Source organism: Dysidea avara, chromosome 5 (assembly GCF_963678975.1).
Source record: "Dysidea avara chromosome 5, odDysAvar1.4, whole genome shotgun sequence".
NCBI lineage: Eukaryota > Metazoa > Porifera > Demospongiae > Dictyoceratida > Dysideidae > Dysidea > Dysidea avara.
The window spans coordinates 12,469,295-12,493,228 of NC_089276.1; the positions used below are offsets into that span (position 1 = coordinate 12,469,295).

The 23,934-nt window shown below is 38.1% G+C and overlaps 2 protein-coding genes and 1 long non-coding RNA gene across 4 annotated transcripts in view; 2 read left to right on the forward strand and 1 right to left on the reverse strand.

Moving 5' to 3' along the window:
• The first annotated feature begins 2,176 nt into the window (after nucleotides 1–2,176).
• On the forward strand, nucleotides 2,177–4,334 carry LOC136257057 (uncharacterized). Of its 2 annotated transcripts, none has more exons than XR_010701786.1 (10): nucleotides 2,177–2,536; nucleotides 2,678–2,721; nucleotides 2,772–2,948; nucleotides 2,998–3,058; nucleotides 3,110–3,297; nucleotides 3,358–3,763; nucleotides 3,814–3,900; nucleotides 3,952–4,041; nucleotides 4,095–4,163; nucleotides 4,215–4,334. It is a non-coding gene; the product is annotated as an uncharacterized lncRNA (long non-coding RNA). The 2 variants fall into 2 exon arrangements; XR_010701785.1 differs by having other exon boundaries at nucleotides 2,998–3,054.
• Nucleotides 4,335–8,859: 4,525 nt separating this feature from the next.
• The window catches only part of LOC136257055 (broad substrate specificity ATP-binding cassette transporter ABCG2-like), a 136,152-nt gene continuing 121,077 nt past the window's right edge, over nucleotides 8,860–23,934 (reverse strand). Inside the window, exon 7 of the mRNA XM_066050173.1 lies at nucleotides 8,860–8,955. Within this exon, the coding sequence (XP_065906245.1) occupies nucleotides 8,873–8,955 (83 nt within the window). The 3' untranslated portion in view covers nucleotides 8,860–8,872. The remainder of the gene's footprint in view (nucleotides 8,956–23,934) is intronic.
• The window catches only part of LOC136257051 (broad substrate specificity ATP-binding cassette transporter ABCG2-like), a 36,878-nt gene continuing 24,967 nt past the window's right edge, over nucleotides 12,024–23,934 (forward strand). Inside the window, exons 1-5 of the mRNA XM_066050167.1 lie at nucleotides 12,024–12,102; nucleotides 16,813–17,057; nucleotides 17,223–17,282; nucleotides 18,348–18,462; nucleotides 18,641–18,793. Coding sequence (XP_065906239.1) covers nucleotides 16,828–17,057; nucleotides 17,223–17,282; nucleotides 18,348–18,462; nucleotides 18,641–18,793 — 558 coding nt within the window. The 5' untranslated portion in view covers nucleotides 12,024–12,102; nucleotides 16,813–16,827. The remainder of the gene's footprint in view (nucleotides 12,103–16,812; nucleotides 17,058–17,222; nucleotides 17,283–18,347; nucleotides 18,463–18,640; nucleotides 18,794–23,934) is intronic.

Sequence of the window (23,934 nt, forward strand, 5' to 3'; positions counted from 1 at the left end):
CTTTAAATGTTAAAAAAGAAAAGTCCTTTACATGTATTATTAAGATGAAAAATTATATTTTAAAATGACAGTTTTCAGTTGTCAAAATGTTTTCAAGGTTAAACGTGTACATTATCCGATTAACAAATACTTAACGAATAACGAATATTTCTTAACGAATACGAATATTTTTTAACGAACAAATAACGAATATTCGTACTATTCGTTTCAGCCTTAGATTAAACCATACACAGACACAGACACACACACACATACACACACACACACACACACACACACCTACCTACATACACAGTATGGCTTTGAAGTGTATACTAAGTGGAAGCAAATTTTGAGGTTAGTGCAAGATAATATTGTGGTTAGAGACTAACTGGCTTCAAGCCCTTTGGAATGTGTTGGTTTGAATCATTAGACATTTATTCCAACATACGCATAGCTTTAAAAACATCGCATTCAAAAGTGATTGTATTATATGAATATTTTACACAGGTTGCCTACACTTATGCACACGACCAAAAAATGTACTAAATTTCTGGTAATGTTACAGAGGTGACATGATTGCTGTCTACAATATGCTACATGATAAGTATGATATACACTGTGAAAAAAGAGGAATATAAGATGGTATATCTAATGGCTTAAACTATACAAATAATCTCAGTATAGTCATTAGGCCCCTATTCGGTGATTATTAGTTTCTCATCCAGCCTTTCTAATTATTATGATGTGGGCGGGAGGGTATTACCATTATGCCATTATTTTATATTAATACACTGATGTACAGACCTTGTCCAAATTGTCTTTCTTTCTTACTACAAACATTTCCTTCACCAGCTGATTCTACATTTCGTGATCGCCAACTGCTTTTCGACAGTCAACTGAAAGCCTGTTTTGATGAAGTCGATAGAGCACGATTGCAACTGGCACTGCAGCAATTTACTAAGGAAAACAACAGTTCTCCTGGTGATATATAGCGCATTGTAGCGTTCATCAACAAAAATTAAAACAGTTTGGTATCACGTGTTCTTCTGAGCATGCGCAGAGTAAATAATGGCTTACCATGCGGTAGCCTAAGAAGGATGCGGGCGGTGGATGAGAAACTAATAATCACCAAATAGGGGCCTTATACTAACTATCTTATACTTTAGTATAAACCCCATCTTATATTGTGGGAAACAGATTATACTTTAGTTTAATACACATTCTTTGTATGGCTTGTTTACTTAACCAGTGGCGTAGCTAAGGGTGGGCCTGGGTGGGCACGTGCCCACCCAAATTTCCCTAGGAGAGCGGCGCCCGCTCGCTTTTATTCTTACAAACAAGAGACAAATGGTGCATACCTTGGTAGCGCGATATTTTCGTTGTAAATCAGCAGTTGATATTAAAATAAGTTCAATAATTACATCACGTGGTCCGTGTAGTTTCAGTGTTTTCTATTTAATGCACATCATCACGTGATCCAAAATTTAGGCGGGGAAGAGAGGAACACGAGGAAAGAGGAACACGAGGAAGGAGGAATCCAGAGTATTTTTTCACATCTGGAATATTGAATTGTGAGCAACAGCACAGATGTTCTTTTTTTGGCGTCCTAAAGTGATACTGATAGACTAAAATGATCGGTTGGAGGAGAATAATTGCAATTGGTGGCTGAATTAAGCCATGCGATTATCTCAAGAGTCAGGCTGGAGTATAAAGAGTTGTGTACAAGTACAGATGAATTAAAGGAGACCAGACAAGGAGGTGTAATAAGTTAGTTTTAATTTCCAGCTTCTATATCATTCATGCAGTAGCATTAAACTAGTGAAATAAGCTGCAGGAACAGCAGCGTAGCGTATTATTAGCTAGCTAGATACATTTATGCACTTTTGAAACAGTTTTAAAATCAAATGTATGAAGAGTCCACTAAGTATGGACTCACATTTTATGTTAGTTGCATGGGGTGAGTGTGCCCACCCATCCGTGGAGGCCTGGCTACGCCACTGTACTTAACTAAATGTGATAACTTTAGCTTCATCTCACTTGTGTTTATACAGACAGTACGTGACTTAAGATTTTTTTTTACTGTATCAAACAAAGTCATGATGATTTTACAATAAGTACACTTATGTTAATCACTATATATATAGCTAGCTTTGTTGAGATAATTTCACATTTTCATACGGCAAAGCATGCATATAATACCAGAAAAATTAATTATTCAATCAATTCTTTCTAAGAGTCATACAAATCCAGATTTTCTTGCACAGTTAGCACACCTGCAAAAGTTCGTAGTAATGCTTGTTTAAAATTGAAGGGTCAGTGGTGTGTGCATGCGTAGCAGATGCCATCTGTCGCTATTGTTGTATCAGAGGTTGTAAATGTGAGTGATCATGACGGTGTATCTCGCGGAGAGAGTGTGCGCAATCGGCGCCATCGTCCAATGAGCCATGCTCCGCACGATGACCACAAACTGTACATCCCTGCTGGCTGTAGTGGTGAAGTAGCGGCGTGGTAGACAATTCCTACGATGGCAGTGATCAAAAACAGCTCTAGATGAGTAAGTAGTAGACTAAAATGATAGCTTGTACGATAGGTTTAACCGTATTAAATTGTTTATTGTGTATTGTATGACAATGGCCTGCAAATAATTCAACTTTGGTGTTGCTGTGTACATATTTTATAACCTGTTCTATCTCAGCTTATGGTGGATGACGAGTGGACACAGTTCACCAGCCATCAATGGTAAGAGTATGCATAGTCTACTCTTATGATTTTGTATATTATCTCTTCAGAGGTACATTTCTTGTTGGACCTCTTAGTTCTCCAGGTTGTCAGTGTACAACATCTGCAGTGTTAGTTTCCCTTAATGGCAGCTGCTTCCTTTACAGAATCTGGTAGCAACCATATGTGGACAGTTTTGTTCTTTTTTCATGGAGTTGTTCAACCTCATCTTCTAATTACTTACAGCTGTAAGTGCATTAAGCCTGATTGTGTTTTTATTCATTTTCTTTTCAATAGGGTAGGAATTACAGACTTAGTCTCAGTTCTAGGAGATTCTCCTTATTGCTAACATCTGTAAGTAAGTACACTGAGAGTGTCCAATATACAATTTATATTTACCTTCATTTAGGTTTATGGAAACTGGTCTCATTTCTTCTGGGAACCGGTCTCATTTCTTCATGTTTTCCACTACTTTTCATCAACAGCTGACGGCTGCTACCTCATGTACGACTGGCACTGTAAATGAATTGAGTGCTTTCAAGAACCTGTTCCATCTTGTTTGTCCTTATTTCACTGACCATGCTTGTATTGGCAAAAGTAAGTCCATTGAGAGTATACAAATTATATTATATTTAGTCTTGTTTCAATTGTACTTAGTGATTACAAGATTCTTGGACTTGGTTATCAATGTATCAGATGCTTCTTGTGAGCTTACGTAACAGACATAAAAATGGCCACGTGGTAGGAGTATTTTTGTGAGTTTTGGGTACGGGCGAATGTCAGATGAAGATTTTTGAATGGTTATATCTCAGCCGAGAGCAAATATATCAAACTCTAACTAGCAGGTATGCTTATACATTAGCCAAAAGAATAGGGATTTAACATAAATCAATGCTTGAATGTACTTATTTTAACACTTTATAACCATACCTGCTAGTTACAGCTTGATATCATTGTTCCTGGCTGAGATATGTCCATTCAAAAATCTTTGTCTGGTATTAGCCCAACAAAGTCAAATACTAAGTGGCCATTTTATGTCTGGTTAGACTCACTGATAACAACTGTAAGTACACCAAGTAATCCAGAATGTGAATTATGTTTGCCTCCATTTAGGGTTGTGAAACCTGGTCTTATCAGACTTGTCTTAGTTCTACATGGATTGTCAGACTCAGTCTCAGTTTTACAAGATTGTTACAAACTGTAAGTACAATGATTGTTCAGTATACGCATTATATTTACCATCTTTAATAGAGTAGTGGGACCTAGCCGCCGTTCTGCATGGTAATACTATAGGTTTCCAGACAAGGTCTCGGTTTTATGAGATTCTTATTGTCACAAACTGTAAGTCCAACGATTGTCCAGAATACACATTATATTTGCCATCTTTGTATTAGAGCCGTGGGACAGTTCTACCAGACGAGTAACAGATTGTCACAGAGTTCTACATGGTAATGATAATACAGGTAATTAGTAATGGAACTTGTGAATTGTGTTTACTGTCTTACCTGCTGCAGTTGGATAAAGACTAATAAATGATGAAATTGATTTGATACTGTCATGGCCAAGGAGACATTGATTTTACTAGCTGTACCTATTGTGGTTTTAACATATTTACAGAATTAAATTCATTACAAATATAATATTATAGAAATTATTTAATTAAGGTAGCCACAGATTATAGGAAAGTAAAAAGTACAGTAGTATAGTAGCCAATATATGGTTGAAATAGGCTTAGTATAGTCTGAAAATACACTGTACTATACTAGTGATTTAATCTCTACTAGACAGATGCTAAAGCATGTTGGGGCGAGCCTGAGTTTTCATAATAGTTAGCTAGCTAGTAATTAGCAAGACTAAGTAATGAATAATTAGGATATACTGTATATGCATCATAAAATAATTACAATTATGGTTGTGTCTTGTGTATTTGATGTTGTGGCGTTTGCTGAGTGCTTTAAAATTTATTTATTATGCAGGCTCAGAAATAGTGAAGGCATAAAAGTTTAGCTGATCTAAAGAATAATTATAATGTATAGCTGAGTAGGTATAGGTGGGTATTTTGCTAGCTAATTATATAGGTACAAATTGTATGGGAGTAGCTATAGCATGCATGTTTGTAAAGTTATGATGGGTATAGTTACCAGCAGTGATACCTATGTTTTGTTGTGTAAAATAATAATTATGTTAAATGTTGCGCAGTAAAGTTGCTTGATTTAGTCAGTGGCGTAGCCAGACTTTTCGCCATGCCTGGGCAATGGGTGGGCAAGCCATTTCCCATGCAACACACGTACACATGCCCATCTTCATATGGACATCAATATAACATTTTTAAAATGCATTATGTATCATCCTACACTACTGCATGCAAGATGACTAATAGAAGCGAACGCCTAGCTAGCTATTGGCCTTCTAAAATTACATACATCTAGCTACATGTGTCTTAATACCAGACTACAAAGATTCTTGAATTAAAGCACGAGGCGCTCTATCACGTGATGACTATGCTCTGCCACTACAGTTGTTAGCCTAGAAAAGTGGAAACAAAAAGAAAACAATTGCTGACTGAACAAATACTCCATACCGTTTGAACTGAGCAGTATCCACACGGATAGATGGGTGCTAATTTCACAAATACCTCTAGACTGCTTTGCCTCCCCAGTTTTTACCACACCAATAGCTACCGTGATCACTTAATCCAAATGTAAACCGTCCAGCCCACTATAGTGAAACCAATTCTTTGTCCTTCACTCCTTGCCACAATGCTGCTCGGTTTTTTGTAATCACGTGATCTTGCTTCTATTTATTGCCTCCTCTATTTGTGCACAATCAAGTTACTCGTAGGGAAAATCCCTTGGATAACCCCATCTCTGTTTAGCCAAAAAGAAGGAAACCATCGGCGAAAATGGCACGGTGAGTGTTGTATAAGTTGTGCTATACTTATTCTTGTACAGTGACTAGTTAAGTAACTTTAGCAAAATCTCGAGCTATCCAGCCCACGTCTTTACAATTACTCTAGGAGCTGATGGTGGGGCAAAGAAGTCTGATGCCCGGGCAATGCCCTGGCTTGCCTGGGTTTGGCTACGCCACTGGATTTAGTACAGGCAGAAACAGCGTGGTAGTTTAAATAGGCTTAGTATAGTCTGAAAATACACCGCACTATACTAGTGATTTAATCTCTAATATATGACTGTCTTAAATGTATTCAATAAGCTTGTTATAGTAAAGTCCTAATCTAATAATATATGATGTACTATTTCATTCTAATGCTAACATAATAAGACTGTTATAGACCTTATTATTCTGAGCTTTTTTTCACAGCGATAGACTATTCTGACTTTTTTTACTTTTCACCCATTACCCATACCAGAGGTCACACATTTAAGTTATTCAAATCTTTTTCAAGAACAGATGCCAGGAAATATTTTTTTACAAGAAGAGTTTACCCCAAGAAGTAGTCTGTGCAGCATCAGTTGATGATTTTAAGAAATTGATTGATCACTATTCATCTAACACTATGTATATGTATGTAATTATTTTCTTGTATTTTTTTACCTGTTGATCAGGTGTAACAGGCTGTTTAGCCTTACAAATTTACCTGTAATAAATAATAATAATAAAATAATAAAGAGTCTGCTGATTCTCCTTCTTCTTGTATGCAAGAGTTAAATTTAGCTCTCTCAAAAATAACATTTCGGTGAGCAATAAAATGATCTTGGAAATGGGTAACAACAGTGTCATACTTTTTTCTGATCCTCAGTCGACAAGTTGAAGGATTGAAAAATGTCATCTGCTTTGGAGCCCATTGTATAGATCAATGTATTGATTTGACTTTCTTCTGACTTCTCTACGAGTCCTGAAGTATGTTTAAACCGCTCAAAACGTTTAAGCCACTTAGGCCACTCTTCTGGCCTAGCGAAGTTGAAGCTAGTGGGTAAACCTACTTGAAATGTGGCCATCCTACGGATCCCACTTCTGACACCATGTAATATCTGGCTATGTGATGCCTAGCTAGCTACACGCGACTTCTCTCAGCTTTACTTAGACAATAACTAATCAAACAATAGCATACATACAATAGATATAGATCAGCTACAACAATAGAACAATATGAAACCTTTACAACAAACCATAATACATTAGGAAACTATACAGCTACAACCACACATTAACAACCACATAATATAACATACAACTACAACCACATATTACTACACCTTGTAACTTGGAAATGGTAAAATTGGAATGATAGTACAAGCTTTTAGCTTGTGATGCTTTCTTTGGCACGGAGGTGATGGCACAGTGTACGCCAAGTGAGGCCCCTCAGTTAAAAGATTTGCCAAGGGATGAGTTTAATCAACTCTAGGTTAATAGCCTCCTGTACAACCAGTAATTCTTAACAGTGTTCATGCTCCTATGTATTATCGTCAATACTGGCACTACAGAATGCACAAAACTCACACTAAGCTCGGAAAAAGCAGCTCTACTACTAAAACACCTAACCGCTGTGCAATGTTATACAAGGGAACATTCCTTAACCTGTCCATGACTAGCATTCCAAATTTTGGCCTGTCATGAGTTGTTGAAAAAACTGCTTAGCTGGTGTAGTGGTAGAACGGGTGTTCGATTGCACAAATTACATTTCGTTATGTAATCAATGCAGATTTCAGTGACGTGTTCAACTTAGCATTCTGTGAGGATTTCTAGTCTACAAGAGCTTGTAGTGAGGGGTTGCTACAATGCATTCTCTAGACATGAAGCACCTCAGCAAGGATTATCACCACAGTCGTAACTACACTAGTACAAGGCACAAATATTTTGGTGCCAACAGGTCTGACTCCATATAGTTTTATCTCTGAAAGAAGTAAACCTCTATATTACAGCAAATATCAGCCTAAAATTCTGAGTCCCTATAGAATAAAAATGTAGTATATTTTTAAAATTTTAATTTAAAATTGAAGTAGGGATACAAGTGATAAATAGGAGATGGAATTTGTAGCATACGCAGCTTTGTGGAACTAATTTGGCATTGAACAAAATTAACATGCCAATGTAGGAATTTTCCCATATACATACTACATGAATTTTTTATTGCTCGGATCCTACTTCATTATACACCTGACATATATGATTACACTTTATCAGACTAACCTATTTGAGAGAAATAATTTAATGCATTGTTAGCAGGTCCATGATAAACTAGTCAACCATGAGACATCAGTGTCAGTGAATCAAACAACCTGTAAATGGAGTAAAACATGGTTGATGTATTGACATTATGATCATCCTGCCTGATGAACTCAGTCTGTAAAAAGTGATAAATAGCAACAACACAATTACACACCCACTGACAACCATCACCACATGATTGTACACATACTGGTGCTTTATAATAATACTCATATTTTAAGCCATTAAATGTCCTTTGTCCTGTGTCAATATTTTGAATTTAGAATACCCCTAGAAGGGAATGGGTAACATGAAGTGTCTATCTATAGATAATGTATCATACTGTGTTAGCCTACAAGACCAACATGAAGGACACCTGTCCCTACCATATCTGAGAAAGGGGGCTGACATTGGCCACACTGCAAGCAAATGATGCACAAATTCCAACACACACACACACACACACACACACACGCACGCACGCACGTACACACACGCACACATGCACACACACTACACAGAAGTGATGCATCAATCAATACTGCTTTTCACTAGCTGCATGATCAGACACTGAAACATTGCTGCACTATGAATACAATAATTTCAAAACCACAGTTGCATGTACCTAGCTACTGATCTCCTGGCCACCAATCACCATTGATCAATGACTTCAATGAATCTGACTTCAAGGCTTACTGCATATTTCATCACTTCAATTTGCTATATATATATATATGTACTTATTCCACCATAATAGGAAAGTAATCAAAAATATCATACAAAGTATCGGTGATATATAGCCTCATTGATGTCACCAAAATAAGGTCATCACTGATACTAGTGTATACAATATTGTGTTGATGCATCACTATTACTACTATTACTATATGGATGCACACACGCACGCACGTGCACTACACTATACTACACACATACATATAACACAATCCACAACACAACACCAAGCAACACACACTTCACAACACACACTCACTCCTTCAAAAATTTAATAACAGATACTGCTGTTGTAGCATCTAATCCAGTAGTGGGCGCATTCAGGAATACAATACCAGGAGAAATGATCAACTCCATTCCAATACTGGTACGTTTCTTCTGACCTCCAGATATTCCTCTAATTAGCTCCATTCCAACCTGTGGGAGCGAACTATTCCTAGCTGGACAGGCAGGCTCTGAATTGTTTACACATACAAATACATGTAGTAACTGGTGGGGTCAACCAGTTCGCTGCACTTGGTTATATCACTGTTGTTGTACAGTGGAACCTGTCTAAGCTAGTTGCTTTCAGACTTTTTTGACTTTATATGCAGATGGCTGCAACAGACAGGTGAATTAGTGTGTAAGCTTAAATTTGGGGAGTTTATAGTTGGTTTCTATGTATGTGACTGAATTTTGGAAAATCACCCATATGGGTGCGTGTGAAATAATTAGAATTTTAATGTTTAGTGTGTTGCTATAGTAAGAACAGGGCACAGGTTTGAAAATATTTCAAGAATTTTCTTGTAATTTAAGGTAACAAGTAGATTTGCACTATAAAGTTTGTATTTTGATCAATATTTTAGGTGTCAAATGCACCCATATGGGTGATTTTCCAAAATTCGGTCACATATGGAAGCGACCTTTCTACACAGGTTGCCTCTAAGACAGGTTCTACTGTAACTAAATATAGCTCTGCAGGCTGATTTCTGATGAACAAGCTGGTTCATATTGGTTAGGTAAAACTAAAGCCTTCAGATTGACCTGAAATGCTTTCAACAAGTTGTTATAAATTTTTTTTATTAAACGGAATTTTCAACTGACTGATGAGTAACTGACTGAAGAACTGACTGACTGACGCCTTCAGACAAGTGTAACTTGATAATGGCTAAGGCTACAGGCTTGACTTTTTCACTGTTCGCCATTTGATTGGTCAGCCCAAGGGTTGTCTTTTGGCATACAGCAGCACATACAATGCATTCTTCATGGACTTACCAGTGTCCTCCTTTGTGTTCCATTCATCTTTGCTGACAGCGAAAACGTCTGTATTTTTCATAGTAATTACTTTGATTCAAAAGCCTTACTGAAATCTAGTAGAAGGATGTCGCATTGTCCCCTTTGATTCAGACAGTCGGCAAAATGATTCACTGTGGAAATCAATTGAGTTTCACAACTTCTTCTCTTACAAAATCCATGCTGTTCATCACAAAGTGTTTGGTGGTGTTCTAAGTGCTTGGATATGGCAGAATAAACAATGTGTTCTAGAATTTTGGAACAAATACAAGTAAGGGATACTGGTCTGTAATTGCTTGGCTCAGTTTTACTTCCTTTTTTATATATCGGAGTGACTGCAGCAGTTCTCCAAATATTTGGTAAGTGACCTTGGTCTAACGATGCTTGGAAAACAATTGTTAAAACAGGAGCAATCTCATTAGCAACTTCCTTGAGGAAACAAGCAGGTAAATTGTCTGGTCCACTAGCTTTGTGTGGTTGGATGTCAGTTAGTAATAGGGCCACTCCTTCAACATGGACTGTTGATATGCTAGGCAAAGGGATGTCATTTACTTCAGGTAAGAAGGAAGTGTTGTTGCATGTGAAAACAGATGAAAAGTAATCAGCCAGCACATTATCTTTATCCTTAGAATCAGTAAACGTAGTTCCTTGGTGGATAAGAGGACCAATTCCAGTATTGTCTTGTTTTCTGCTTTTGATGAATGACCATAATCTTTTGGTAACTTTGTTGCTATCAGGGTCTATCAGGGAAGAGATGTAGTTGTTAAAGACATTCTCTTTGGCATTGCCTTTTAAGGTCATGATATTTGGACCAGTCTAAAGGGGAGTCAGAAGTACGTGCACGATTGTAGGCATGTTGCTTCTTCCTACTTAAGCGTTTGACATTGTTGGTTATCCAGGGCTGTTTAGATTGTGTGGAAGTGGACTTGGTGGGAACCATGCATGGCCAGACAAGCATTGCATATCACAAGAAAATTGTAGAGGATGAGTATTCTTATTCTTGGTACTTTACAGTGTCCAGCACTGAAGGTCTGACAGCAACATGTGCTGCAGCCTTTGGATTATCCTAACTAGGCTCCGGCCTATTATGCCCAAAATTTTACCTATTATGCTTTTGAGCACTGCCCAAAAATTAAGCCTATTATGCTGAAAATTATGCTTTCAAAATCAAGATTGTGCTCTAGTACTGACTGTTTTATTAGAGTATATCAGCCTTTGCTGGCTGCTGTATTAGAGTAAGTGACTGCTGTATTAGAGTATTTCGATCTTATTTCTGCAAAGTGTGAATAACCAACAAGAAACGGTTTAATAAGTTATATTACGTGGTTTTAAACATGAAATCCACTAATAATACTGTTGGCAGTGAATATTTGCTTTCTTTCAGGCGCGCGTACTGTGCGTTTTAGTTAAATTTTCAAATATCGTCCCTACTCCCACTTTATTATGCTGGCATTATGCTTGATGCTTTTGGCCACCTATTATGCTTTAAATTATGCCGGCATAATCGGCCGGTGCCTAATCCTAACCTAACAGGAACTGGAGACTTTTGTAATGATTACTTAACTTAGCTAACAATAAGGTGAAAACAGAAAAGGGCCAAAGAAAGGGGGAAAAAATCCCTCCTACCCCAGGATTCAAACTGCAGGCCACCCAATGTCTAGTAATTTAATTATTTTTTCTTCGGCCCTAATGGCACTCCCTTCCACCCACACATCTCTGTGGAAAACTAGCTAGAAGAAAAACATAAAAAGGGAAAAAGAAAGAATTTACCTACAGAAAAGACACCTAAAAGAACCTACAGAAGCCCAGGGAATGTTAGTGAACTGGTAGATTTCTCCACCTTTTCAAACACATTTTCTGTAACAACTTTAAAGCAGGCTGTACTAGGACCAGGTGTCCTACAAACCTTCAGCACTTGTGCTGTAAAGCCTTAATAAATAAATAAATAAGAATAAATAGATGGCCCTCTGCGGCAAGTCAAGTAATTATAACTCTCTGCATGCAACGGGTTGCTACGTCCGTGAGAGAGCTAGATTGGAGTCGCTACTAACGCGAGTTACGTAATTGCTGTAGTAAGTTTCTCCCGTGATCAGCGAGCGCGTTACTGAAAACTATAAATGCTTGTGGTCCTTCATTGCCATGAGTTCCCACGCAGGTGCAATCGGTTGTGCAGTTGAAGTGAAGTTTATTGCCGGTCTCATCAGTATCTTCCGCCTAGACAGGAGACTAGTAAGTGAAATGATTATAATTGTTAGCTAGCTAGCTAGGTATGGAGTCTATAGACTACATGGGTCCTATAAATTAAAGCTCAATCTCAGTTGGCGTGATCAGCAGTTGTGGATGATGGCTACCATTCTTTTATTACATCGTATTCCTATTATTATTATTATTATTATTATTAACACTTTACAGTGACCAGCACTGAAAGTCTGTCAGCAACATGTACTGCAGCCTTTGGATTACCTAACCTAATTTCAAGGACTTAAACTTAATGACTTGACTTAGTGACTGATAAGGTGTAACAGAAAAGGGGCCAAAGTAAGGAAAAAATCCCTCCAACCCCAGGATTCGAACTGCAGGTCACCCAATGTCTAGTCGGGGCCACACTCAGTCTTCCTCCAGGAGAGATGGATTTTCTTCCTTAAAGCTAAAGTATTTATTATTAACACTTTACAGTGACCAGCACTGAAAGTATTATGCGTAACTTCTTCAAAGACTGTACATTCAGTTCACAGACTGTACATTCAGTTGCCCCATTTTGTAGCTACTCTAGTTAGACTACAAAACAAAAACACACAACTATACTGCAAAGCAACTTTTACATGTGAGTACACATTCATGCAATACAATAATTAGCTATACAACACAGGGGCGGTTTTGGGGTTTCTTTCTAAAATAGCGCGCGCCCCTTCGATTCGTCTGGGTGATAAAAAATTACAAGGAGTTGTACATACTGTAGTATATTATGGCTTTTTTCTATTGGCAAAACTTCATACTATTGCCTTTGAAATCACCCTCACAGCGTTCAAAAGCACGGCGCTAGATAGTGACCTTTTTTTTTGGTCTTTTACTTACAGCTAGGCTGAAGTTGCAATTCCAGAGAACTTGAAACCCGAGCTGAAACCCCTCTGAAGATTTCTAGATCCGCCCCTGCAACATGTAGCTAGAAATTACTGAGATTTTTTTTCCCGGGCTAGATTTATATTATATGTTATTTAGATATACTGCGCCCTTGCCTACCACCCCCAGCACTAAGGAGCAAGTGTGCTGGACAACCTGAAAGGGGGACAGCTAAAAGTCCCTAGGGCCAGCAATATGGCCCATCTCTGGGGAAGCATTGTTGGAACGATGAAGGATGGATCGTGTTCCCCTGATGCACATTGTAGCAGAACGAAGCAATGAAAAGGACCGTGAACGTGCAGCGAATCCACGCCAGAGTGCCACTATATATTGTTGAGCTGTGGCGAGAAAGCATGTCGGCCAGACGACGATAGAATGTTAGTGCTTCTCTTCCCATTCCACCGGTTGTGGAAAATAATAAAGGGGTAAAGGAAGCCTGTTCCACCTCCCGGACACGTTCGCCATACTTTCGCTTCTTCTGTAATTCATGACGACGGTATACAGATGGTATGCTGGAGTTACGGTAACTTGGACACGTCTTGGTGCATCGGGTAGAACACCTTTACGTCAAGAAAGGCACTTTGTCTCCGTCCCCAGAAACCGCGTGCATGAATATCCGCCCTGGCATCATCCTGTCGAATATTATTACTTTTGTGGTAACTAAATATAACGAAATACGCTATAAAAACGGGTAATATAACTCAAGTTACTTTACTTACAAATGTAACGCGTTACCTAAGTAATATAGTTACTATATAACGAGTCTAATATTACGTAATATTATTACTACAGGTAGCGATTTCCAACCTACCAATTTTTAACACATATTTTTGCTACTTAAAGTATACATCTTCAATAAACGTTTCACAAGCTGCCGTTCCAGTAAATGGTAGCCAATGCTTCGTACTTTGTATTGCACTTTACTGGATTAAAATCCATGCGGTATTTATTGAAATACAGCAAATCAAAGTTTGAGAAATAAAATCCCCATAGGGAGCCCATACAAATAATTGCGTACGTAATTCTAATTGGAAGAATGTGGCACCTGTGATAGCCGAAGTTTCCGATTGTTTCCGCGTGAATCTGCTGCTGATGAGGACGAAGAAAGTGGTTCTGGGCAAACCGTATATGCTGATTTCGATTTTCCATGTGTTTTTTGATTGGAGGACGATTGATGTTGGATTACGATGGAAATATGGTCTTTTTAAAGGTAAATCGCCATCTAACACTGCTCAGAATTCAGCATTACAATCACCCTGGACTTCAAGGCATCCCCCTGCATCGATGCAAGTATAGTTTGAAGGTGAGGAGTTTGTTGTCTTGCGCGGAATTGCAAAATAAGGCCGGTTCAAGGTTGAGCCGGCATAGTCTTTTCAAAAGTGGAGACTGGCATGTCATACTAACCTTACATGGCTTCACACTTACCTGTTGTTATATTCTGGCGTATTTATTGCTGTTTTGATCCATTTTGTAACAGCTTCAGTGATTGTAATTTTGATCAGAAACTATTTATATTTTCTCTTTGTAGTATAGTGATGTCATTGTGTTATATAATAATTATCATCCTTAGTGCTTACAATGTGACAAATGAAGCTGAGCAGTGTCCAAACAAATCTATTTTAAAAATAATGTTGCTCTTACATTGTGTTATCTGATTGTCATGTTTCCGAAGTACGTGTTAATTGTGACTTGTGATGCCAGTATTTGCCATTTATAAAATATTACTGATTTTTCTAGTTAGTTATCCTTGAAAATGCATTAGGTACCTGTGTATACTTAGTATTACACAATACACATAGTTTTATTTTGAATCACTTGCTTTATTCTTTATTCATGTAATATTCTGAGTGGTCAGTCTACAAAGAAGTGGTCACTTTGAGAGGTTTTACTTAGTAATATGCTGTTCTTCATAAAATAGATATGTGGTGAAAATTTCATGTCGTTATTAGTTTCCTACCTAGATTTATGACACTTTGAATATTGTGTTTGGTGCCATGCAATATACATAAAAAGCATTGAGATGCTGTACACAAAAATCATCACACTTTCAACTTCTTTTCCTTATATATTTTGATAGGAACCACTGATTGAGGTGGGGTTTACACTAAAATGACCCTGACAAAATGCACAATATTTGTCATACCAATGAATGTATGGAATGTTAATTATTTAATTTAGTTGGAAATCTCTACTACAAGTAACGAAGTTACTAATCTTGTTAGTTGTTCTCTGAGTAACGCCTAGCCACAACGAAGTAACGAAGCCTAATGAATGAAGCTTATTCACCAGCTTCTTACTTATAACCAGGATTTGCACATTGTCCAACAACGCAATCATGTCACATGATAAAGTGGTAGTTTCACACGTGACAGCTAAGGCTGTGGATACAAAGTAATATAATATGTAATATTATTATAGTTACTTTATTTTATGGGTAATATGTAACTGTAACTAGATAGTTCAGTTGCAAGTAATATGTAATATGTAACTGTCGCACAAAGGTTAAGCCCCCATGTTGACCATGCCATGGTTGATGGTAAAAGAATCCCCACAGACACAGTGACTGGGAACATTCAGTAACTTCCATCCGTAGCACAGATGGACAGCATCCCAGAACTCTTGTTTGTTAAGATGGAAACCCTGCTCCTGTAATGGCAGGGCCAGTAACCAGGAAGATGCACTGGATTCACTGTTCAAATCAACCGCCCTTTGAAGTTGGGAAGAAAGAACGACCTCTTACATTCATTGCGAGTTCTTTTGCAGTTCTTTGCCGATTAAGATGAACCTGGGCCTTTACAGAACAAACATCATGGGGCCGAGCACAAACTGACTGCTTGATAATCAGATCTTTCAGGGAGGCAGTAATCAGTAGTGATGCATCAAACTGAGAATCAGAAACCTTTGCGGGATTTATAAGCCCTAAACCACCAAAACGGCAAGGAAGAGAGAGCAGGTCCCGTTCATCAGCAGAGCAACCAGGGTGTCCAGAAATAGAAGGAAGAAGTTGCATTCATATGACATCCTTTAGTGGTTTTAAAAAAGAGCTTATGTCTGGGATTGTTCTCATCAAATAAACCCATCGTCCAATCAATCCATGAGTGAAGGCACTATAAGCAGCATGTGGACGACTGTTTGCAATCCCAGCCAAGGCCGTAACCTCAGAGACCCAGGACTGCACTTTGTTGGCTACATATTCCTCTGCGAACTCTCTTGATCCCAGCATGGCACCAAGATGTCTTTGGCCACGAGCAGTTATAAGAATGTTGGTTTCAGCAAAAACTTTTGTGCTTGAGTGAGGTGTTCTGGCTTGACAATTAGAATAGTTTTAACAGCATTTGTAAAATAGCCATAGGCTGGGCCATAAGATGAAAGTTGCGTACACCAAATCAGCAGTGAAGAGAGTGAACCAACAGCACTGGCATCATCAGTGAGGAGATGGTTGTCAAAGTAAAGCTATGATGAAAAAGTGCATTGAATATGGGCTTGAAACTGGCAATGGTAGCACAGTAAGTTATTCCACCAAACAGATGTACTATGTATAATATGGCGAAAGAATTTCTGAGTGACAACAACACAGATCAGCATGGTTCATGATCATTGACAAAAACATCTTTTACATAGCTACGACTAGCCTATTTACACAAGACAAGACTTTGTGTGTCTGTACAAGCATAATTAAAAGTGTCAATTGCTGACAGACATTATCAGTATTGGCAACACTGATTTTACAAACAGGTTATTGATTTACAAGCAACTTTAGTGTGCATGGGTGCGCATGCCTTCAACTCATGTTAATTTATCATGTAGAATTTTTTCTAGTCAGGTTGATTCATCATGTCATTTAGATCAGAAAATGGATTTCTACCGGAGGTAGGATATGATGACAAAAAAATTGAGACAACATTTCGAGGGTTGAGTTTATCATCAGACTCATCTATCATAACTACCTATGGTAGAGGTGGGAACAATTTGTCATTTGTCAACATTAGTTACACCATACAACCTAAACCATTCTTGGCTCATTTTAAGGAGATCCCTGCAAAGAAAATTCTAGATAATGTTAGGTGAGTTGGGTTGCTACTTTGATGGGAATCTGCATTCATAGGATGCACGTGCGTGCGTGTGTGTGTGTGTGTATGTGTGTGTGTGTGTGTGTGTGTTAGCACGGTAGGCAAAGCTTTTCTCTAGCTTTGAGATTGTTTTTTTGTGTTTACTTTTGTTGACTGTAGTGGATCAATGAATCCTGGTCTAAATGCCATAATGGGACCAAGTGGAAGTGGAAAGACCTCGTAAGTTTTATAGATACATACATAGCTACAGTACCAGTAGCAACAGGTACTCTTGTACACCCTGTACCACAGTTATGCACTTAAGGAGACCATAATGTACCTATCAATTATGTTTACATGACTTATATCTACTAGCTAACAAACCAATCTCATGCTCCAGTAGGTGGAATAATGTACTTGTTTTCATTCTCCTTGTACCAGCAAGCAAACCAATTAATCCCATGCTTTGTTGCATGCTAATTTGTTAGAATACACGTGATATACCTGAATGGGATGATGTGGTGTGCATTAGCTGGATGTATACCCTGTAGTAGGAGCTAAAAAAGGACAGTTGTAAATGACTTTTTCTGGCTAGTTGTAAAAGTCAGAATAAAATAGCAAGCTGCACCACAGTAAAGAATAAAATCACAATTAATTATGTGCTGTGCATGTTAACACTCTTTTACAGTCTACTGTAGGGATTTCCTCAGGATCCAATCTTGTGAGCCATTTTCAAAAGTTTTCCATTTGTGGTCCAGCCTTACAATTCAACTTATAGTTATGGTCTTCTTGTACAGTCTACTATTGATATAAACGATTGCCTTAAGATATAATAAAATTCAAGAATTGGCTTGTAAGTCACTGTATATAAATTATATATTTTTAAATTTGTTTGCTATTTCCAGATCCTATTTCCAGATTTCTCTCAAAAAGTTTCCAAGTTCAATCTTTCCACAGTTATGTTTCAAGGGTAAGTATATGTCCCTAGACCTCCCCAAGTTAGTAAGAATCATTCCCTTCACTGACACTTTGCTACACAGTAATCATGACAATAAAGAGCGCAAAATACGAACTTCAAACACAAAAGCAAATTTTGTTTATGTTTAACCCCCACCTCCTGGTCTCAAGTTAGGGCTAGTTGTAAAAAAATAGTTTTTTAGCCACTGCCCTGTGGGATACAGCAGTCTGGCCTTGCGATGGTAAACCCTAGATAAGTTATGCATTGCTAGCCAGTCAATCGTAGCACAAGCACGTACAGTCATGTACTACACATGACTTACAATTCAATGATACTGTTATCAACAGATTATTAGATATTCTGGCTGACCGCAAGGCTAAGAAGGGACTATCAGGACATGTTCTTATTAATGGTAGGAGACAACCACGTAACTTCAAGTGTGCCTCAGCCTATGTAGTCCAGGTTAGTAGTGTGTGTGTATGTGTGTGTGTTTGTGTTTGAGGCAGCATTATACCTAGAGCGTCAGCCTGGTAATCGAAAGGTTCTACCCAGTTATGCCGTTTTGGTGTTGTTGTCGTTTCCTTGTGCAAGAAACTTTGCTGAAATATTCTTGCTGTTGTATGTGTATACTTCCTTGTAGGAGGACTTGTTGATGGGTACATTGTCTGTGAGGGAGAACTTAGCCTTCTCTGCTGCTCTACGACTACCAATGTCATTGACAAGGACGGAAAGATTAAACAAAGTGGAGAGTGTTATCTCTGAATTGGGTCTCAGTCATGTCGCAAACACTAAGGTAAGAGTGCATGTGTGTGTGTGTGTGTGTGTGTTTGTTGTGTGTGTGATCATGAGTACCATACTTGTACGTATATCAATACGATGTATTCTATGCAACTTGTTTACCAGGCCTAGGGTCAAGTTAAAATGCATGTATATGTACTGGTAACTAGTATCTGATCCAAAACAGCCAAGCTGTAAAAAAAGAGTATGGCCCTCAAAAAGGCTATGGTGAAAAAAGATGTGAAATCCAAGGTGGCAGCTAAGAAATGGCTGTGATGGTAGGTTAATGGTAAAAATTTTAATAACGACAATTCAGGTGAATTTTGGTACCGCTTGGTCTTGGCACAAAATTCACCTGAATTGTCATTAATAAAATTTTTACTATTAACCTAACATCACAGCCATTTCTTTGCCGCCACCTTGGATTTCACATCTTTTTTCACCATAGCCTTTTTGAGGGTCGCACTCTTTTTTTACAGCTTGGCTGTTTTGGATTAGATTTCCCCTCTTTTTGTATTTGTATACCCCAAAGCTGACCTACTGCATGGCTGGCTTTGGGGCTTTTTTAACCTATCTTTTTTTCTTTACCACAGGAAGAAGAAAGGATGAAGTAGATGTTAAATACTTAAATATTTCTGAATTTATCAGTAAATGTACAAATTATATCTTATTTATTACAGAACTCTCTGCATGGTGGTTTCTTTGTAACTTAACACTATACAAGGTGACTTCTTCTAGCTGATCTCTCTACAGTGTGAATTGTTTGTAGCTGAACTATCTACAAGGTAACTTCTTCTAGCTGATCTCTCTACAGGGTGATTTATTTGTAGCTGAATTGTGTACAGGTGATTTGTTTGCAGCTGAGCTCTTTACAGAATGGTTTCTTTGTAGCTGAACCCTCTACAAGGTAACTTCTTCTAACTGATCTTTCTACAGGGTGATTTGTTTGTAGCTGAATTTTCTACAGGGTGATTTGTTTGCAGCTGAACTCTTTACATGGTGGTTTCTTTGTAGCTGAAATCTCTACGAGGTGACTTCTTCTAGCTGATCTTTCTACAGGGTGATTTGTTTGTAGCTGAACTCTCTACAAGGAAACTTCTTCTAACTGATCTCTGTACAGGGTGAATTGTTTGTAGCTGAATTCTGTACAGGTGATTTGTTTACAGCTGAGCTCTTTACAAAATGGTTTCTTTGTAGTTGAACTCTCTACAAGGTAACTTCTTCTAGCTGATCTTTCTACAGGGTGATTTTTTTGTAACTGAATTTTCTATAGGGTGATTTGTTTGCAGCTGAACTCTCTACATGGTGGTTTCTTTGTAGCTGAACTCTCTACAAGGTGAATTCTTCTAGCTGATCTCTCTACAGGGTAATTTGTTTGTAACTAAACTCTGTACAAGGTGCTTTTTTGTAGCTGATCTCTCTGCAGGTTGATTTGTTTGTAGCTGAACTCTCTAAAGGGTGATTTGCTTGTAGTTGAACTCCTTACATTGTGTCTAGTTTCTAGCTGATCTCTCTACAGGGTGATTTGTTTCTAGCTGATCTCTCTACAAGGTGATTTGTTTCTAGCTGATCTCTCTGCAGGTTGATTTGTTTGTAGCTGAACTCTCTACAGGGTGATTTGTTTCTAGCTGATCTCTCTACAGGGTGATTTTTTGTAGCTAATCTCTCTACAGGGTGATTTTTTGTAGTTAATCTCTTTACAGGGTGATTTTTTGTAGCTGACCTCTCTTCAGGGTGATTTGTTTCTAGCTGATCACTCTACAGGTTGATTTGTTTGTAGCTGAACTCTCTACAGGGTGATTTGCTTGTAGCTGAACTCCTTACATTGTGTTTAGTTTGTAGCTGATCTCTCTACAAGTTGATTTGTGTGTAGCTGATCTCTCTGCAGGTTGATTTGTTTGTAGCCGATCTCTCTACAGGGTAGTTTGTTTGTAGCTGAACTCTCTACAAGGTGGTTTTTTTTTTAGCTGATCTCTCTGCAGGTTGATTTGTTTTAGCTGAACTCTCTACAGGGTGATTTGCTTGTAGCTGAACTCCTTACATTGTGTCTAGTTTCTAGCTGATGTCACTACAGGATGATTTTTTGTAGCTGAACTCTCTACAGGGTGATTTGTTTCTAGCTTATTTCTCTACAGGTTGATTTGTGTCTAACTGATCTCTCTACAAGTTGATTTGTGTCTAACTGATCTCTCTACAAGTTGATTTATTTGTAGCTGATCTCTCTGCAGGTTGATTATTTTCTAGTTGATCTCTCTACAAGTTGATTTGTTTGTTGCTAATCGTTCTACAGGTTGATTTGTTTGTAACTGAACTGTCTACAAAGTGTTTTGTTTTAGCTGATCTCTCTACAGGGTAATTTGTTTGTAGCTGATATCTCTCCACAATGACTTCTGTATAGCTGAATTCTCTAGAGAGTGACTTAATTGTATCTGAACTCTCTACAGGGCGCATGACTTGTTTTAGCTGAACTCTTTAGCTGATCTCTCTGCAGGTTGATTTGTTTTAGCTGAACTCTCTACAGGGTAATTTGCTTGTAGCTGAACTCCTTACATTGTGTCTAGTTTCTACCCGATGTCTCTACAGGGTGATTTGTTTGTAGCTGAATTCTCTACAGGGTGATTTGTGTATAACTAATCTCTCTACAAGCTGATTTGTTTGTAGCTGATCTCTCTGCAGGTTGATTTGTTTCTAGCTGATCTCTCTACAAAGTGTTTTGTTTGTAGCTGATCTCTCTACAGGGTAATTTATTTGTAGCTGAACTCTCTCCACAGTGACTTGTGTGTAGCTGAATTCTCTAGAGAGTCACTTAATTGTAGCTGGACTCTCTTCAGTGTGACTTGTAATGTTCTGAATCTGTACAGTGATATATTTGTAGCTTAACTCTCCACAGGGTGACTTGCTTCCAGTTGAACTGTTTATAAGAGTAACTGTTTGCAGCTGAACTCCCTACAGAATAACTTGCAGTGTAATAGAACTCTATAATGGAGTAAGCTGAATGCTCTATTAGGGTGACTGTTCTATTAGAGTATCTCGATCTCGCATTTGCTACACGGAGTTTTTTATTTATTTTTTATTATTAGCACTTTACAGTGACCAGCACTGAAGGTCTGACAGTAACATGTGCTGCAGCCTTAGGATTACCTAACCTAATTTCAGGGACTTAGACCTAATGACTTGACTTACTGACTTGGCTTTCGAATCATAACTCAGTGGTTTGTAATCCGATTCTTCTGTACTACTGCAAGGACTTTCTAGGATGAGTATTCCAGCTAAATACCGATTTTCAGCTCACTGCTCTAAGCGGTTTGCCTGGTAGACGTGCAAATTCTTGGTATTTTTATTCACAAATCTCGATCACGCAATTGTTACACACCTTCGGTTTCGTGTCACATCTCTGTGATCTTTATTTCAATTGCTTTCAAACCACCAAAAGGCACTCCTACAATAATTGATCTATCCACAAACCGATTTTCAGCTCATTCCATGAAGCGGTTTACCTTGTAGGCCTGACAACAAATCGATCTTGTTTTACACGAATAATTGGTCATAAATCCTGAACCGTTCATAGGATTTCCACCAAAGTTGATAATTGGATTCGCCTTTGGACTCCCTTTCTGTGTGTCAAATTTCAAGGCAATTGGAGTACGCGCTTGCGTTTTATAGTAATTTTTGCAAGTGTGCAAAAAGACGAAGAAGAAATATCGAAACTTTGGCTGCTCGTATCTCGGAAATGGCTTGATCGATTTCCTTCAAAGTTGGAATGTGGACTCCCCTAGTTGGCAGGCAACTCTGCAGCAAATGTGGTTACAATCGGATAAGGAATCAACGAGATACAAAGGTGTGAAATGACGTTTTCTTCCTGTCAATATACCCACGGTGTGGCGCGCCGGCTTCTTGGGCCGCACGACACACTATCGTGTGTCTTGATATGCATGTGTTTAACAAACCATAGACTGAATAGACTAAACCAACTTTTCCAGCCATACATATATACTGTAAGGGAAACATTGGGGCTTTGTCCCAATACTTAATCATTTTGCATGTATGTAACTTCTTGTTTGTTTTTTTGCGTTATGTAAATATTTTTGTAGTTTGTGTTGTGTCGTTACTATTTGTTTGGGGGTGTTCTTATAGGCTCTTTAGCCTTTTACTCTCCCCTGTGAATTTTCACAAATTAATAAAAATCAATCAATCAAATCAATCAATATGCAATTTGTCTAACTGTGTTTATACATACATGTACCTTACAGTGTATTCATCAGTATACTTATTGAAGTCTGGGTATTTATGTATTTCTTATAAATGATGGAATTTAAAAATAACCTTTAGCCCCAGGTATAGAACATGCTTTGTATAATTGCAAAAATAACTGAAGCATGAGGTGGAACAGGTACGTATATCCGCTCTATTGTGCAGAGTTGAGATAATATAGTAATCAATTAACTCTGGTGTCAGAAACACATTGAATTTAGTTGTCTGAAATTTAACAGGACATAATGCCATCCGAGCTATGTGTGTACTCCACAACCTTCAATATCAGTAGATTGGTAGTCCACTGCACTGCCCATCAACACGTATATCCTGGAATACATGCATCCTTGTGTTGCACATACTTTAATATCATCAAAGCAATTTCTTAATTAGTCCACATAGGCGGCGGAAGGATGCTACAGTTGGGGGTGCCCAAAATTTACGGTGGTAGTAGTAGGTGTACGAAGCACACCAAGCATGCGAAGCATGGTAATTCTAGGGGGGGCTGGGGGCATGCCCCCCAAGAAAATTTTGAAAATTAGGTGTCAGGAGATTGAATTTGGAGGCATTTTTGGTTTTAGCTGTTAATCAAATACTAGTACTATTACTTTTATTTTAATTAGCGATTTCAGACCTCCCAAATTTTACACTGTCAATTATACTGTACAAGTAACAATTATAAACTTACTGAAATTGTTATCCATACCCGTGGTGTCAATCTGCAGTCACTTACATAGGGTCTGCAATGTAAAAATCGATAATCACGAAATTACTCCCCTACTATTTCAACCTGTAGGTCATATCAAAGTATTCTTCTGCGTACCAATAAATTTGATTTATCTTTCTCCATACGACGGGAATCGCGATTGTTTTGTGCTGGAAATCGTGAAAAATTGCGCACTCTCC